The sequence below is a fragment of the Macaca thibetana genome, chromosome 13, assembly GCF_024542745.1.
Source record: "Macaca thibetana thibetana isolate TM-01 chromosome 13, ASM2454274v1, whole genome shotgun sequence".
Lineage (NCBI taxonomy): Eukaryota > Metazoa > Chordata > Mammalia > Primates > Cercopithecidae > Macaca > Macaca thibetana.
Window position 1 is genome coordinate 33,982,129 of NC_065590.1, and position 18,268 is coordinate 34,000,396.

General features: G+C 52.2%; 1 protein-coding gene across 2 annotated transcripts in view; it reads left to right on the forward strand.

Annotated features, from left to right (window-relative positions):
• The window catches only part of SFXN5 (sideroflexin 5), a 616,301-nt gene that overhangs the window by 552,866 nt on the left and 45,167 nt on the right, over nt 1-18,268 (forward strand). The window contains exons 8-11 of one of the 2 annotated variants that reach the window (XM_050754501.1): nt 4,462-4,515; nt 5,549-5,605; nt 7,017-7,082; nt 17,936-18,026. In XM_050754501.1, the coding sequence (XP_050610458.1) occupies nt 4,462-4,515; nt 5,549-5,605; nt 7,017-7,082; nt 17,936-18,026 (268 nt within the window). The remainder of the gene's footprint in view (nt 1-4,461; nt 4,516-5,548; nt 5,606-7,016; nt 7,083-17,935; nt 18,027-18,268) is intronic. The other variant, XM_050754502.1, reaches the window with a different exon arrangement.

Here is an 18,268-nt window from a genome sequence, read left to right on the forward strand (position 1 = left end):
GGAAATAAATTCCTTCTGTGATGAGGCTGTGGCGAGGGTATGGATAGAGGGAGTGGAAAATAATCTGGACCAAAGACTCAGTCTCCTACCCCAACCCCCCTGCAATTAGGACTTAATAAAAGGAGTCAGGAGTGCATTGTCCCAGTCCAGCAGAGATCTTTCCCTGGTCAATGATTATGTAATGATGAGCAGTGTTCTTCCAGCCTGGTGTGTGAGCCCAGCTTTGTGCTGAATGCCATGGGGGGCATCAGAGGAAGAGGGAAAAGCCCCAATTTTGCCTTCCGCAGCTCTGTTCTCTGAGGGATAAGACTTGTATTCCAAGACGGATGGAGATGAGATGATGTTCAGTGGTGTAATGCTGACTTTGGAGCTCAGAGGAGGAAACCAGCAAAGTCCACGAAAGAACTACATGGGAGGAGAGGAATGGCACTGGCAACCGGCATCCAGGGAGCGCTTGCTGCAGGCCGCACGCTGAGCTGAATTTCCTCCACACCTTACTTCCTCTCATAACCATCCTGAGAGGTACTGGGATTGTCCTTCACTTAACAGCCGAAGAAACAGAGGCACAAAGAGTTCCAGTGACTTGCCTGTGGTCACATAACTGGTAAATGCTGGCACCAGCATTTGACGACCAGAGCCTGAGCGTTAATCACTAGGTCTGTGGTAGGACACCCAAGAGGAAGGGGAACAGCAAAGGTACAGAAGGATGTGCAGAGAGCACAGCTGCCAGGGGGCTGGAGCGGCAGAGGGGACTTCAGCCATGTTATGAACTATAAATGGGAGCAGAGATAGGATGTGTGATTTGGCCAAGGTCCTGCAGCGCGATAGGGTGGAGGCTGGGCTAGAAATCCTAGCTGTTGGCTCCTGTTTCCCTCTCCTTCCACTTTCCTTGGTACCAGCCACATTCTGGGCGCTCTCCACCCGTCTGCGTGGCCACGCCTGAATCGTTTCCCTCTTGGAAGAGGTGCAATCCACTGGCATTGAAGCTGGGTGGACTGGCTCCCTCTCTCTATCCATCTCTTTCTTCCTTTCCCCTGCCATGTTCTGGAAAGGGCAGCGGGAGGGAATGTGGGCAGGTTGCACCAGAGATATACATCTGAGAGCTGAAGGGAACATTTATTTTTAATTTAGACTTAAAAAGAAAAAAGGAAGTTATAAAATATCTGCTCTTGCTCCTGGGATTGTGCAGATGGTGCTGCGTTTTGCCTAATAGGGAATGGGGCTGGCATCCTCGTGCTTTTGGTCCCTGCCTGACTGTGAGGACCTGGAGGGCAGGATCCCTGCTCCCCTGCCTTAGCCTTACATGGCCCCCTAAGGCTCTGTTTGGCCGGTGCAGCTCTGTGCTCCTGTCTTCTAAGCTCACCCTCTCCACACTCCCTTCTGGGCTCCCAGACCTCCTCTGCAGTCAGACCAGTCTCTCCGCTGTCTCGGCTGTGCCTGCTCCTGTGTCTGCACCCCCTCGGCTCACTCCTACCTCCGCCTTTGTTAGATAGCCGGGACACACTCACCCCTCCCTTCCTGAACTTCTCTTTGGATGTTAAAATTTATCAACTTTACACATATCCAAATACCTCATTAAACCATCTTGTCATTTTCAAGCCTAGGTGTTATAAAGGATGTTAGCCTCCATTTTCTTGTCTGGTTTTTGTTTTTATTGTGGGTAAGGAGTGTGTGTGGTGTGTGTGTGTGTGGTGTGAGTGTGCATGCACACGCATGTACTCACTCCTTTCCTCTGACTTTCTCCATTAGGAGCAGCAAGGAACTTGGTATGTAGAAGCAGCTCCCCATAAATGGATGTGGAGTGCTGACTGGATCCCCCCTCTTTCTGTGCTCAGGGGGATGAGCTGGAGAAGGAGCACCCTAAAATCAGAGTCAGGGCCCCCAAGCCAGGAACCAGGAGACCTGATTCTCTAGCTTGCTGTGAAGCTATGGACAGATTACTGAATTTCTCTAAGCCTCAGTTGTCTCGTTTGTAAAATATCAAAAGTAATCTCTGGTTTGATCCCCAGGGTTAGTATGAGGATTATGGTAAGTGAAATGCTTGGCAAAATCAATCAGTCAATCCATCTCTTTAAGAAAGAGTGAGGAGACTTATAGCAGTCAGAGGTGCCAGCATGGACCCCAGACCCATGTTAGGGCAGGAGATTGGGATGGGAAGTGGGGATTGTCTAACAAAGTAAAAAGCTCGCTGGTCATAGAGCCATGGGCAGTGTGTATGTGTGTGGTACATAGCCCAAATACTGGTTTAGTTTAGAGTTCTGGTTTGTTCTGGAAAAGACTTGATGTCACTTTTAAAAATGCTTGCCACTAAAGATAAAAGAAGTGAAGATGAAAATGAGACAAAGGGAAGGGAAGATAAAATGAAGCCACAAGTGAGGTTTGGGCACAGAATCCAGGCAGTGTGGGTCTGTACACTTGGCAAATGTGGCTATGGAGAGCTGGCCTGAGTTTCTGGACGGTGCAAAGAGACTCAGTTAAATGGCCCAGTGTCTGCAAGGCGCATGCACACCAGTTACTCAGAGGCACAGCTTCTGATCCTGAGACTGGAAAATACTTCCCCCAAGTGGATTATAAAGGGAACCCTGTGGTGTCACGGGCCATGTCCTGGACAGCAGTTGTCAGGTAAATGCAGTGAGTTCCATTGGGCTGTATTTTACAATGTTCCTGGTGGTCCAAGCACAGTTCAAGGGGGGTAAGTGGGGATTCAGAGGAGAAGACATGTAGTCCATAAGACACCATGTTCAGTAGACTCCAGATCAGGGGATGACGTGCTGGGCTCCAAACAGTGAACAACTTTATTAACTTCCTCTGGTGGTAGGAGGCAGTCAGCCATGCATACGTGTACACATATGAGCACATGTACTTTTCACCCACCCCCTGTCCTGTCCTCACCCCTGCTAGGCTCGGCTTCCTCCCTCTGGTTTGGCTTCTAACTGGGGGCCCCAACTAGGAGGAGGTCCTCAGTTTTCTGGGATGCTCCTTGGCAGATGGGATCCCATTACAGACGAGACTGTCTCTGTTGACTTGACACCAACTACCCAGAATTTGGAAGTAGAATTTTACACTGAGGTCAACCCCTTCACTTTCATAGGTAAGAAAGTTAGAGCCCCAAAGGGGATCATCTTCTGCCAGAGATCACACGGGGATGGAGCTGAACGTAAGACCCAAGTTCCCCTGATTCTCACTCTAGTTCCCTAAGCTGCCACTGCAAAGAAAAAAAAAATCAAGTTGGGATCTCATTCTGGGGGAAAAAAATCTCATAATTCCTCATTGGAGCTATGGAATAGCTTTATATTATATAATTTTATTCAAACTGATATGAGCCAATAAATATAGATTGTGTGTGTGTGTGTGTGTGTGTGTGTGTGTTCGCTGTTTTAAAACATTTTAATGTTTAAAACATGATTTACTAATGCTGCTGGGGATGTCTAGAATTTGATTTACTGCATATTATTGAGTGTTTATACTTGTTCCTTACAGAAATTCTTGCCAAAGAGCCATTTCATCTACAGGAATAATAAATAAGTCAATATGTGGATGGTTGTGCACATTTTTCCCATATGCAGTGGGACTTGGTAGATGTTACTTTGCACACAAACACTCAAAAGGTAAACTGGAGAGATGCACAGGGATCCCTGAAGTCCAAGGCTTGGCCAGTGTCAAAATCAGACCATTCATCTTGACTTAAACCAAAAAAAACGGTCAGCAAGTCTAGGTCTTAGGTGATATTTGGGCTTTGGGAATAATGGATCCACGTCTGTGTTTCCATACGTAGCCATATGTGTATATTTGTTCATCTCTTCATTCATTCCTTCACTCATTCAACAAATATTAGAAATCTGTGTTTCATTCAGTTGCTTAAACATGGTATAGGTTTTTGCTTCATGGAAATTCACAGATGACAGATACAAATTCCCCCAACTTGTATTTACAAAGCACTTAAGGCCTTTGAAATGATTTTTGTTTAATCCTCGTGAAAATCCTACAGGAAGGCTAGGGTGAGAAGGAGTCAGGTAACCTGAGTGGAAACGATGGTATTCCTTTTGTTTGCTTGTTTTTATTGCCCCCCTAATAGTGGAAATAATGCATGTCTATTGTTAAGAAGAATACAGAAATATTTAAGATTGTGCAAAAGTAACCTGCAACCCAACCTCCAGAGACATCCACGCTACAGGTTTTTTCATGCTTGGAGATAATGTGTGTATGCATGTGTTTGTGTATATGGTTATATATATAAGGTGATTTTTCTTTAAATAAGATTATGCTGTAATATAATTCTGCAACTTGGTTTTTTCCCATCGCACACCCTCTCCCTTAGTGAACCTCAGTTTGTGTGTACACGGCATACCACATCAGTTTGTATAGATCCAGCTCACTCGTTTGTGGTAGTGTATTTTTTCTTTGCAAAAGCATAGGATGTTTCTTTTGCCTTTTTCAGCATTTCTTCTCTCTCGCTCATAGGTAGTCGGTCTTCTCTTGCCCAACCAGACACTGGCATCCACTGTCTTCTGGCAGGTAACAGTCTCCCAGCAAACAGGGCTCCTGAAGGAAGGGCCCACACAGGTGCTGGTTAAGAACTCCCTGCCCTGGTGTCTCCTGCCCCGTCCAGACCCCGCGTAGGGTCAGTCCACCCCGACACCACCCCAGCCCAGAAGTCACTGAAGGAAAACCAGGACTTTGGCCCTGCTGAGGTCTCCAGCAGCCCAGCATGTCTCAATCCACATGTGTCACTCTAACCTTTGGACCGAGGTGATGAGGGCTGCGTGCCCCTGCCTGGAACATGCTGGCTTGTCAGTGGGGTGGCCCCCACTCTGCCCCTTGGCTGCTCATCCCAAGGCCAGTGACCCTGAGGCCCATAGCCTCATTTTGACATCAGCCTCCCCCACATCTACTGAGAAAGGTCAATACACCCCTAACCTGAGGTGGTGAAGTGCATCACAGACCCTGGTCCCTGCTCTTGGAGACAGTCTGGGTTGTGATGCCATGAAAACAGTTGAGGGTATCTCTGTGTTTATGTGTGCAGAGAAAGAGGGGCAGGAAGGAAAACCTGTCTGTCTTCTAGGAGAAAATGTCAGTCTTCACTGAACAAAACTCCTGCCGGCCTCTGTGTCTGGGAACTGGAGGTGCAGGACACTGGACTGGGAGATTTTTGAAAGAAGTGCAGGGCTGTCAGTCATTCTAGGCCAACTTTTGTCCAGCAAGTAATATAATAAAGATGGTGTGACAAAGGCAATAGGGTCTGCAGGGGCAGTGAATGCCATCATTCCAAGAGAGGTGACTGTCTCAGGATCAGGTGGACTGCTGGGGTGTGCAGGACCCCATTCAGGAACCAAGAGACTTCCCGAGAGGCAGGGCTCAGTGCTAACACCAGCACAGCCCTGGGCAAACCAGGACCATCAGTCATGCTAACTGGCAGCATGGGTAGCACCATGTGAGCTAGAGACCGCATGCTGTGTCTTTCTGGGGATGTGTGACCTCCTGGGGTCCAGGCCTGGCTTCCAGGGAGTTGACCACTCCTTCCCTGACTTCTCTCATCATTGCCTTTCAGTGGCTGAACCAGAGCCACAATGCCTGTGTCAACTATGCAAACCGCAATGCGACCAAGGTGAGCATCACTGCCCTCTCCCAAGTGGTGAGGTTCAGGATAGGGAGGCCCAGTCATCCTCCCTACAGTGTGACATGCCACCATCAGTGGCTGCCTCTTGGTTAAACATGGCCCTCCTCTAGATATCTTATTTAAAATGCCAACCCTTCAGGTGGGTGGCCGACTCAGACATTACTCGGCTGAGGTCAGCTGGAGTTTCTGGGCCAGGAGCCCTCTGGGGAGGAGCTGTTTACATGAAGTGAAGAAGGCCCATTAAATGGGGGCAATGCAAGGGATGAATTTGGCTGGCTTTCAGATTCTTCTTGGATAGCTCTTACATTTGGGTTTTGGATCATGATGATATCAGCTACTTGGGGGCCAAATTCCCCTAAAGCTTCCTCCAAATTTTCTGGAAGCTGCCTCAGTGCTCTCAGGTCCCGACTGGCCACAAGCTGAAGGGCTGCTCCTGAGTGGGGAGGGTCCAGGGCTGGTACCTCCTCCCCAAAGCCCCCTGCACTCCTTGGAGAGCTTGTAGTGGAGGCCCGATCACCCTTCTGTTGTCCAGGAAGAGCTGCTGGGCCCCTGCTTTGCTACAAAGGCCACCTCTCCCCAACTTCAGTTCAAAGGCAAAGAAGGCAGGATGCATCTAGGTCCCCTTTGGGGGCCTGTCGGTTTGGGGTAGAGGAGAGTCCTAACATTTGCTAACCTTGGGGGAGAGGAGGGGAGTTAGGAGCTGGCCTGGACTGTAGGAATTGAGAGGCTTGGTACGCTGTGGGTGCCCCCTGACATCTAAACCTCCACCCCAGTCTCTCTCATAGGCTTCACATATGGCCATCTCTGCTTGGATGACTCCCATTTATCTTAAACCAAACACCTGTAAGCCTGCAGTTGTAGCACAGGGCAAGTTCCTCAGCTTTTTCTTAATTGTCTGTGTTGGAACTCGGGGTATATTACTCTGTAGCGATATTGGGCAGCTATCATCTGTTGACATGGGAGCCCAGTTGTTCCATGGGCTGGCAAGGCCTGTGAGAGCCTTGACACGGGCATTTCCACCTAGAAAGTGCTCCAGGTGCCAAACAGCCCCCTTGCAGCATTTAACCTCTGAAGTGGAGACTGCTTGCCCCAGCCATCAATGGTCCATGTTAGCCTTGCTGTTCTTCACCTCCAGCCAGCATTGTCTGCCAGTGACCTTTCTAGAATAGGGCAGGAGTGAAGTGGGCCCTTCAGCATCTCCCTGGTTACTGGTGATTTATATTTCTACGCTGGGAACTGAGCTGAGGGTGGCCTAATCCCTTTGGGTCCTGAGGGGCCTCTTCCACCCACCTTCCAGGCTGGTGGGCAGCATGCTTCTTGCTGGCTGGGACAGCTTATAAGGGGAAGTATGGGAGCTTTTGGCACCTAGCAGGCCTGAAATTCTGCCTCTGTTTTCCAGCCTTCACCTGTATCCAAGTTCATCCAGGGCTACCTGGGAGCTGTCATCAGTGCTGTCTCCATTGCTGTGAGTACTCCCTCCCCTGCTCCTTCTTGACTCTGCTGCTCTCGGGCCACCCCGCTCAGCATTGCAAGTGGATGCTTACCTGAGGGCCAGGCTGGGCAAGGATGTGGGAGACAGGTTTCTGTGGGTAGGGAGTCAGGACAGGCTTTCCAGGCCGAAAAGAGGCTCCAGTAGACAGAGCACAACCCGGTGCTCCCTGTAATGGAGAGCAGGCGGGGAGGTGAGGTGGTGCCCCGGGGGCGCCGAGGCAGGACATCTGTCTTGAGTGGGGCCACGGTTGCCCAGCACTCTGCTCAGAAGGCCGCTTCTCATGCTCAGTAACGTGGCTGGGTCGGAGTTGGCGGGAGCGCCTCTGAATGACTCTGCAAGGCCCGCCCATGTGCCTGCTCCCCTGAGCTCTTGCTCAGCTACCGGGGCGCTGCTGTTTCCTCTCTGTGGCCTTACTGGTGTCACATGTCCAGCTCCTCCTGAAGACCTGTCAGTGCCCAAAGCCAGGGGCATTAGGCTCACGCTGAGTCTCCACAGTACTTTGAGGCCAGAGCAGCTACTCAGTAGGGGAGGTTCAGAGACTGAGTGTGAGGATATGGTAGATGTGGCTCCCTGCTTCCCAGAGGAGGCCAGGGGCAAGTGACACAGTCAGGGCCCTGGGCCAGAGCCAGAGTGGACGCTCAAGCTGCCAGGACCTTCTGCACACTTGTCCCACCCCTGGGCCCACCCCTGTGCCTATGTCTGGCTCTCTCTGGATCCCCACTAGGATGGCCTTCTATAGCTGACTCCAGAGGGCGAAGGGCCCCTTCACAACCCTGTCATTTCATTCATTACACAATACATTAATGTAACTGGTAAGAAAAAATAATTAGAAAATGAAAACCAAACAGCATTCACATAGCTGAGCACAGCAGGGCACACCTGTAGTCCCAGCTACTCAGGAGGCTGAGGTGGGAGGATCACTTGAGCCCAGGTGTTGGAGTCTGTAGTATGCTATAATCGCACCTGTGAACAGCCAGTGCACTCCAACCTGGGCAACATGGCAAGACCCCATTTAAAAAAAGAAAAGTCCAGGCGCAGTGGCTCACGCCTGTAATCCCAACACTTTGGGAGGCCGAGGCAGGTGGATCACCTGAGATCAAGAGTTCAAGACCAGCCTGGCCAACATGGTGAAACCCCGTCAATACTAAAAAAATACAAAAATTAGTTGGCATGGTGATGGGCACCTATAATCCCAGCTCCTTGAGAGGCTGAGGCAGGAGAATCGCTTGAATCTGAGAGGCAGAAGTTGCAGTGAGCTGAGATCACGCCACTGCACTCCAGCCTGGGCGACAGAGTGAGACTCCATCTCCAGAAAAATAAATAAATAAATAATAAAAAAGTTTAAATAAAAAACTCCAAAACCATTCAGCTGGGCAAGGTGGTGTGCCCCTGTAATCCCAGCTACTCAGGAGGCTGAGATGGGGGGATCACTTATGGCCACGTTGGGCAGCATAGCAATATCTTATCTCTAATGAAAAAGAAAACATTCACATATAATGAAGAATTCACATACAATAACCTTTTGGTAAAACCCACTTTCCTCGTCTTTCCAGTGCCATTAAGTAAATACTGTATAATAACAGTTCACGGCTGTATATTACCCATTGTACCATACACCACAATTTAATTCACCATTCTTCTAAAGGAGAGATTTGGGGTTGTCCTGAAATGGCCTCATTTATTTCACTCCCACATAGACCAAGTCATCTCCAAATAGCTGTGAAGTGGGATGTCCCATCTCATGCCCAAGATCTCTTTCCCAAATCCTTATGTCTTCACAAAAGCAAGAAGCCAGACATTGCAGACCTATTCAGATGGCTCACCAAGAGACTGCTGACCTGCCACCCAGCTTGTCCTGCAGCCCAGCAGGAGACGGCATTTGTGAGTCAGACAAGTGGGGGGTCCCTGATTCTGGGGACTTGCTGGGTGAAGGCCAAAGGCTCTCCTAAGTGGGAGAAAGGACTCTGTCACCTCCTCCTTGTTCCTTGTGATGAGAGGAGCTGATGGTCTGCTTGGCTTAGCAGCTCAAAAATCCCCTTCCCTTCTTGGAGACTCAGAAGTGGGGTGAGAAGAGGAGGCTACATAGGGAAGGATGCTGAGTGGCCCTGAATGGAAAGGCTTGAGTGAAGGGGATCATTGTCCCGGTGGACTTCCTTCCTCTGCAGGCCAAGAATCAGCTTCTCAGCCTGAGTAATATGGCAAAACCCCATCTCTACAAGAAATACAAAAAAATTAGTCAGGCATGGTGGTGCACACCTGTAGTCCCAGCTACCTGGGAGGCTGAGGTGGGAGAATTGCTTGAGCCCAGGAGGTTGAGGCTGCAGTGAGCCATGATTGCACCACTGCACTCCAGCCTGGGCGACAGAGCACAACCCTGTCTCAAAAAAAGTAAAAAATCGGCCGGGCGCGGTGGCTCAAGCCTGTAATCCCAGCACTTTGGGAGGCCGAGACAGGCGGATCACGAGGTCAGGAGATCGAGACCATCCTGGCTAACCCGGTGAAACCCCGTCTCTACTAAAAAAATACAAAAAAATTAGCCGGGCGAGGTGGTGGGTGCCTGTAGTCCCAGCTGCTCGGGAGGCTGAGGCAGGAGAATGGCGTGAACTCGGGAGGCGGAGCTTGCAGTGAGCTGAGATCCAGCCACTGCACTCCAGCCTGGGTGACAGAGTGAGACTCCGTCTCAAAAAAAAAAAAAAAAAAAAAAAAAGTAAAAAATCACTCAGCTTTTTCTGAGAGCTCCGAGCTCTCTGCGTGTCCAGTCCTCACTGCCCCACCTGAAGGACCATCAGCCGCTCCATCCCAACCACTTGCCAGGGCAAACCTAGCACAGATTTGTAGGGTATGGGTTCTGAAGACAGAGTTATTGGGGGACTTGGAGCCCTCTGGGGTTCCCAGAGCTGATCTTGCTGAGCAGGGGCTGGGGCCTCAAGTGGGGCTGTGTCTGTGCTGGGGCCTCCCTCATTTCTCCTCCCTGTGAGCTCCAGCACCCCTCGAAAGGCTTTCCCCAACCACTCCAGCCCGTAGCACTCTCCCTCCCCACAAGTCCTGGAAACCCCTGTCCTCCCCACTCACACTCAGTCGCACCATGTCCCTGTCCCCTCAGTGTTCTGCAGTCTGAGCCCCATCCCCACTGAATTACAAGTTAACCAGGGACAGGCACCATGGCTTCTCCCCCATGGAGAGGAGCATAGGGCACTGCCCCATAAATACTTATTAATTAGGCCACTGACTGATTGCTGGCCTTGAGGCCCCTCCGATCTGCGAGTCCTAGCGGTGGCGGCGTCCCTCCTCCTGACGTCTTCACACAGTGAGGGTCTAACTCCGGCAGATGGACTGGAGTTTCTGACTTGGAAAATCAGCAGCTTGCTTGCTTTTCTTTTGTGTGTGTAAGTCACAAAACCTCTGAAGAAAGAGGCTTTATTTTATTTTCCTTTCCCTTGTTCTCTGGAACCCCAGGTCCCGCAGCCTCATTAACTGATCTCTGCTTCAATTAGTGACAAATCCCCTCCCAGGGCGAGCCTGTTAGGAGGAGATGACCTGCAAACAAGTGTCATGGCCCCAGTGGTTGGCCCAGCTCTGGCATTAATTAAAACGAGTCCCTACAAGCAGGCGGCATGGATGGGGGCCTACAGGCTGCAAGCAGGTCCTTGGGACAGAGGGCGAGCTGGAGTGGAGGCCAGCCTCCTCCAGGGCCCTGGAGAGCCCCTCCCCCACTCAGAGGAGCCCTGACCTTGGCCAGCAACCCTGGGATCAGGGATCCCCAGTTTGCATGCCCCCAAGTGAAGACTCTTGCTGATTGCAGGACCACCAGGGTGGGATTAGCAGCCTCTTGGTGAACCTTCTAAATAGATTTGGCAATGTCTGGCTGCTTGCTTGAGAATAAAAAAGAAATCCCGTCTTAAGTTATTTTTGAAATCTAACAGTTTGCTGTCTTTTAACAAAGGAAGCCTCTCTCAATCCTCACTGTTTTTTAGTTCGAGAGTTTGCATTAAGCACTTCTGTGGGCGGCCCTCACTGGGCCCCCGGCTACACGAGGGTGAGAGGAAGTAAGACCCATTGACTCCCATTGGGGGACTGTGATGTGTGGGTACTTTGCAGGCGCTGGGGGCTGCAGGGACTGGGGTGTCCTTCAAGGCGCTGAGAGGGGAAGCTAGAACGTTCTGTGGTATAATCAGAATTATGATTAAGGTGACCCCAGGGTGTGGTGGGAGCAGGGGAGGGGCCCCTACTTCACACAGGGCTGACTCGTAGGACAGAGTGGAGAGAGCAAGGGGCAGACAGGGCGGGTGTTCCAGAGAGAGGGCACCACACAGGCAGAGGCGCACAGGAGAACATGACCAACTCTGGGCTCAGAGCAGGAGGGTGGCCACCGGGTAGGGAGTGATGGTGATCGTGAGTGGAGGAGGATCAGGGCCAGTCAAGAGGCACCGTGAGTGCCTTGCTCAGGAGGAAGGAGGCCATGCCTGGAGCCCTGCCTGGGTGTCATCTGCTGGGTGTCTCAGATGGTGCAGGTGGAAGTGGGCTGGAGGAGAAGGGGTGGGGCCACCCTCATGGACGAGGGGCCTGGATGAGGGTGGACGTGGGGCTGGAGAGGAAGACTCAGGGATGAAGTGATGTGGGACCAATCAGGAGCTGCCTGGGGGAGCCACATGATGAGAGGCACTTCATGCCCATTCCTCACACCCTTCCCTTCCAGCTAGGTCTTAGCTGGCTGAGGTTTTTCCCTGTTGGGGCAGTGCTGAGCTCCATTCCCAAAGGTTCTGGGCCCTGGGGGGTTCTTTCTGTGTAGGATGCAGTGGCTGTTAACCTTCACTACCAGACACTGGCATAGAAGGAGGGGTTCCAGGAGATCCCTGGGTACTGAACCCGTACACCTTCCAGTTCCCATTGCTTACTGACAACTCTGTGTTCCCTGGATAGTCAGACTGGAAAGTAGTCATGAGAATTGTAATAATGGCTAGCACTTCCAGAGTGCCTGCAGCGCGCCAGGCATTGTTTAGGTGTTCATCCTCATTTTACAGATGAGGAGACTGAGGCACAGAGGTGAAGTAAGTGACAGGACCTACCCAGGCTTAATCACACACAGAGACCCCTTTTGCCTTTTTCCTACTGCACCCCCTGTGGCATAGGGAGATGGGAGAAGCCAAGTGGTGTTCTCAGCTTCTAGGTTGGAGAAGCTATTACCATGCCGCCTGGCAGACAAGTCCCTCCCCAGGTACCCTGAGAGCAGTGGGGACTGGAAGATATTTTTTGAGAGGTTCTTTAGGTATAACAGAGTTCAACCCTCTGCTCACCTTCATACTTAGTTCCTGGGCCTGTGTTTTCTGGCCGTTGTCAAGTCAGCGGCATATATTTGTCCCTGGCCCAGAGCATGCCCTGCCGCCTGCAAGACAGGCCTGGCTGACTCTGTGGCGGAGGGTGTACCTCAGGCCCTTCCATTCTTCTCCAGGCTGGAGAGAGGTAGGGGGATGACAGCACCTGGGAATCCTGGACCAGACTGTTGTCTTGCTGTGTTCAGGGAGTGGCTTTGGGTTTGGAGGGTCCATCGCATGGACCCTGTAGAGAATCTGCAGTGTTCAGAAGCCTGCAGATGGTGATGCTGGCAGTGCGAGTCAGACACAGAAAGCAGCTCTGTGTCTTTTCTAGGGAGGACAAGTTGTTGCCGCCTCCTGTGTAGAAGGGGTCTGTGTAATTGATTTCCTAGCAGGTAGCCCCCTGGCCCTTGTGGGGCGTGGTTCAGGAGTCAGGGTTGGTCACTGTTGTCAGCAAACAAGCAACTTGGTCACAGCTGGAGCAACTGATGTTTTAGCCTGTGCAGAACTCTGTCCCAGCTACTTGGCTACTTTGCTGCTGACCCCATTGCCAAGCAGCAGGCTGGCTGGGGTTGGGGAACAATTGACCTCCATGGAGGGTCTTGGGTCTACTTGACTACCAATGTGTTCTATCAAGTGTGCCCTCTGGTGGATATTTTTGGTACTTCAGCGATTCTTTGACCTTCTCCAACCCTTGCCCCCAGTGCCCACACAAACCCCTAACCCTTGGTTACATTATTATCTACCACCCAAGAGGTGCCCTCCTTTTAGGCATGCCCCTTCCTCCATTGTTCTTCAGGGCCATTTGGACCCCCATAATGACTGGTGCAGTAGAGTCTGCAGACTGTTGTCTGAGTGCCCCGCAGACGACCTGGTATTTCATGCTTCTGATCCTTGGCGGAGTCCCGCTCCCTTCCTAGCCTCCTACTCAGGAGTCAGGCAGGCATCCCCTTCCTCAGGAGGCTTCATGACCCTTGGACCCACTCCCTTACGGCACCTCCTCATACAGGTAGCCAGAGCCTTGCAAGCAAGCCAGGCAGTCCTGCAGGGCTGTGTGGCTCCTCCAGTACCACTGAAGGCTTTAAGCAAGTTGCCATGTGTTTTCAAACTTCACTCTGACTGCTGTAGAGAGCAGATGGATGGAGGCAAGAGTGGAAGCAGGGGGCCTGGTTAGGAGGCACGCAGTCATCCTGGGACAGAGGCTGCGTGCGTGCTGAGTCGGGGGAGCAGGGAGAGCAAACAGCTGCATTCATGATATCCGAGAGATGCACCAGGGAGCCATGGTTACACGTGGGCCCCTGGAGGCTTCTGCCCAGAACGCTCTGAGGTCTCTGGCATGAGAAGCAGAGCTGGAAATGGGCGAGAAGGCTGGGGTGTGGGTGAGGAAGAGCGAGACAACCTTCATTTGAGGTGTGAGAAGGTAGAATGCCTAGAGCCCTTGGACATAGAGGCATCCACCAGGCGACGGATATTCAGGCTGGAGTCAGGGCACAGATGCGGGGAGAGGGATGCAGGCATTCTTCCAGCTCCATCCACTGTCTCCTTGCTGGCCTGTTGGCCCGGAAAGCCCTTGGTTCTTAAGGCTACAGCCACCAACTGTGTAGCTCATGACACTAAAGATTTGGTGTCATGAAGCTCCCACCCCACCCACAGCTCCTGCTGCTGGTCGACCCTGTTCCCATCTCTGTGGGGACTATCAGGAAGCTGGCCTTCCCTCCTTTTCCCCTGGTCTCCTGTCAGCTGCTCATGGCAAATTCACTGGCCCAGTAGCCAGACCTTGGAGATAGGTGGTCAAGAAGGCCTATTCTCTCCTTCAGGATGTTGCTGATATCTTGTGGGGCCTGAGCTCTGGTTTTCCCAGAACCCCTGTCTGATGGCCATATGAGAAATTCTTGTGCAAAATCCACACCCTGTTTGTTTTCCCCATCTACCAAAATGGAGCTCCTGTTTGGTTAATTTCTATTTTGTGGCTTATTTGGATGCTGTTAAAACAGATCCTGGGGGACCCTCAGCAGTAATTGTTCCACATCTCATTATCTTTCCTGAACCCGATTATTAGCTCTGATTTTTCTGATCGCTAGCTGCTGTTTGTGATGAGCTGTGTGCCATTAATACCAGCTGGTTCCCTTAAACAGGACCCACCGTGCCAGGGAAAACGAGCTGGCATTCAGAGCCACCAGCCTCTTGGCTTTTTCATTTTAACGGGCTCTACCAAATGTTCCAGGCCAAAGGGCCCTGAGGAACCAGAACAGACGGGCTCCCAACCCCTGGTCTGCAGCCATCTTGGGTTCCTTCTCAGGCTGTGGCTGTCCTAGGTGCTGCGGCAGTAAGACCTGGGCTGGGGCCTGGGAAGGGGTGAGGGTAAGTGGCCCTTTGCCTCTTCTATGTCCATGCCCTCCCTGCCACTGGGCCTATCACTGGCAAGTGGGCTTTGTGACCTCACTGACTCCTCATGAGCTCACAGCTACACACATGCCCAGGTCTCCTCCCTGCTTTGCTGGTCCCCAGCCCCTTTCTCGGTCTCAGGCATGTTGGCCATGCTTTCAGAAACATATGTGTACCACACTAAATGTCACCCTATCCATGCTGGGAGACCTGGTGACTTTCAGGGAAGGGGAGGCCAGAAGAAACCTGGGACAAGAACATTGTTTTCTCTCTTCATTCTTCCTCCCTGCACTCTGGGCTGTGCCAGTCCTAGCCAGTGGAAAGAATGGCCGACCAGGGACGGGGAGGCTTTGGAGAGAGGGAGGCAAATGTGATGGCTACCTTTCCTCCTTTCCCTCCCACTGCTCTCCAGCCCTGCGTACCCCCAAGAGGCTGTCATGGGGAAGGGTCCCAGCCCCTCTACTCACTTCCTTGAATGGCTCCTGCTCCCCGCCTCTTCCAGCACTTCCTGTATCTTCTTAAATTGTCATGCAGGATTTTGAACTCAGATCTTCTGACTTCTGGCTGCTGGGGGCAGGGGTGGTTCAAGGGCCCTGTCTTCCCTGCAGGAGTTGCCTTCTGTTTTCCACTCATTTGGGTCCCAGCCCCAAGGAGGCCATTGTCAGGGAGGTGCTTGCTATGCAGATGTGCCGTTCAAAGGCATGCAGATATGAAAGCATCGCTCCCTCAGGTGGGAGACAATGGGAAGGTCGAGAGCACTGTGGTTAGGAGCAAGGCTTTGGAATTAGCAGTCCCTGCATTCAAATCCTAGCTTTACTTGCCTCATGACAGCTGTCTGTCCTTGAGCAAAATTGTTTAACCTCTCTGGACCTGTCTGTATCTGTAAAAAGGGCCAACATGGTCTACCCAAAAGCCTTGTCGTGGGGATCTCATTAAGATATTTCATGTGAATATGTGCTGAGTGGGCTCATGTAGGAGGTGCTTACTGACTTCTCCCAAGCCCCCGCCTCTTCATCGCTACTGCCCGTCTGCGTGTCCTCCAGCCTCCTCCCACGCTTTCTCTCACTGCACTTTTTTGGGGGTGAGGGAGGCCATTTCTGAGTCACTCGCTCCTGGACTTGATGAATTCCATTCGTGTGGCGGGGGCAGCAGGGCCCAGTGTGAACCGGCAGCTCCCCAGCCCTGCCCACTGTACCACTCAAGTGAGTCCACGCCGTGATGCCCCTGGCTGCCTCCCAGCCTTCTCTTGAGCGAGCTGGGAGGACAAAGATTGGACTCAGGATCAGCCTGAGACTTAAGATGGAGGCTGTGTTCCCGAGAGCCCAGGGTGGGCATGCCAGGAAGCACTCTGGCTCCACGGAATGCTGCACTGCCCCGGGGCTGGCGGACCAGCACTTCCTTGTCTTCTTGGGTCTCACAGTCGCAGCCTGGCCTGGGCTGTTTCTGCCTTGCTGCACCCTGCCTCAACAGCGGCAGGCACCTGGCAGCCCTGGAGGCCTTCCCAAGGCTCTGCGTCTTCCCCAACCACCCACAACATTAAGGCCAGAGCTAGGCCTGAGGGCACAGGGTGGCCTGCTGAGCCACCAGGTGTGCCAGACCTGAGAGCAGGCTGCCCCAGCCCATCAGGCCAGGAGTCCTGCCACGGCTCCTCCCACGCTTCCCAGGAAAGACAGCGCAGGGGCCTGGCTTTGACCACCGTCTGGGGAAGCAGAGGCCTCTGCAACCCAACCCCTTTTCTGGTTTCATGCATCTTGTCTTTTCTGTCTCCAGGCCTGCGCTCATATGCATTTCTCCACCAGAAAGTCCTTTTCCTCTGCTAGCCCAACCCCATCTTTCATTCCTCCGCAAAGCCCCACTCCCAGCCTTTGTCTTCTCCATGCAGTCATATGTTTGTTGGTTCCTGCATTTATTCCTGAGTCACCAATTTATTGAGCGTGTACTATGTGCCAGTGAGTGTAGCCCGAGGTAGTGCACATACAAAGATGAAAAAGGTGCAGTCACTCCTCCTGGTCCAGTGACATCATGATTATATAGCTTAATTTATTGAGGTCTCTTATATGCCAAGCTCACACCCACCACTTTACATACATTCTTATACCAGCCCTGGGATGTTGTAGGTATTACTATCCCTTTTTACAGATAGGTAAACCAAGGCAGAGAAAGATGAAATGACTTACCTGCCTAAGGTCCCACTGCTAGTAAGTGACACTGGAGGTGGAACTCCTGGGCGGGCCTGAAAGAACAGGTGTGGACTGAGTGGAGGAGGGAGGCATCCCAGGCACCCGGACCAGCACGGCAAAGGCCCCGTGGCTGGAAGGGTACAGAGCATCTGATGAGCAGCAGTTCTTGGGGTTGAACATGGGGTGTTGAGGTTATGGAGGCCAAGGCTGCTGCGGGAAGGAGATGGTACCTTCTCAGGCAGGTTGGTCATAGAGAGGAGCTGGTGTGGCAGACATGAGAAAGCCTGTGCTCTCGAAAGCTGAAAGAGCCTAGGGGATGGACTGGAGTGATGAAGACCCCAGCCAGGGGCTGGGGTGGGGCGCCTGGCATCCTGGGCCAGGTGACAGGTATGAAGGCAATGACAGTGAGTTCAGGACATCCACCTCACCCTCCATCCTGCCCTGAGCTACGCTGCTTAGTCCTGCAGCCTGTGAGCAGGTGTGGGGGTCTCCCTGTCCTGAGCCCTTATGGTCTGACTGGGCCCACACCTGGGTGTACCATGGATTTCAGAAAGGTGGTGCTTAGGGCTGGGGTGGGAATGAGGCCTTTCTACACTTCGTTTATTCATGGAGTATGTATCCTTTTACCAGCAACTGCCACATCATCCCATCCCTTTTCTCCTCTGCAGTGTGTGTGTGTGTGTGTGTAAATGTGTGTGTGTGTGTCTGATGCTTTACCTCTCCCTCTTTCTTATGGGCCAGTTGCCTGGGATGACTGGGCAGTGGTACTTTATGCAGCGACACTGGAGCTCTGCAACCTCAGGTGACGCTGCGGATTAGGGGTGTGAGGTGCAATTGTGGGGAAAGATGACATCCGCCACTCTCTGTCCTTCCTCCAGTTCTCCGCTCCTCCCATAAGCCACTGCAGCATCATGTACTTTTTCTGTGTTTTTATTTTTTTCTTTCAAAGGTGGGCCTTAATGTCCTGGTTCAGAAAGCCAACAAGTTCACCCCAGCCACCCGCCTTCTCATCCAGAGGTTTGTGCCGTTCCCTGCTGTAGGTAAGACCTGCACAGCACATAGATGTGTGCTGTGGGTGGGTGTGGGGGACCGCGGGGCTCCCAGCAAGACAGACGACCCTTCTACACCTCTCCTGATGCCCAGGGGGCACCCAGCTGGGAGAAGTGGTGCAAAATATGTAGCTAAAAGACAGGTCACGGGGTCCCACTGACCAGCTCTGTGCTGAGATTCTGCTTTCAGCATAGGGGTTCTTAGCCTGGGGTCCCACACCCCCAAGGGGTCA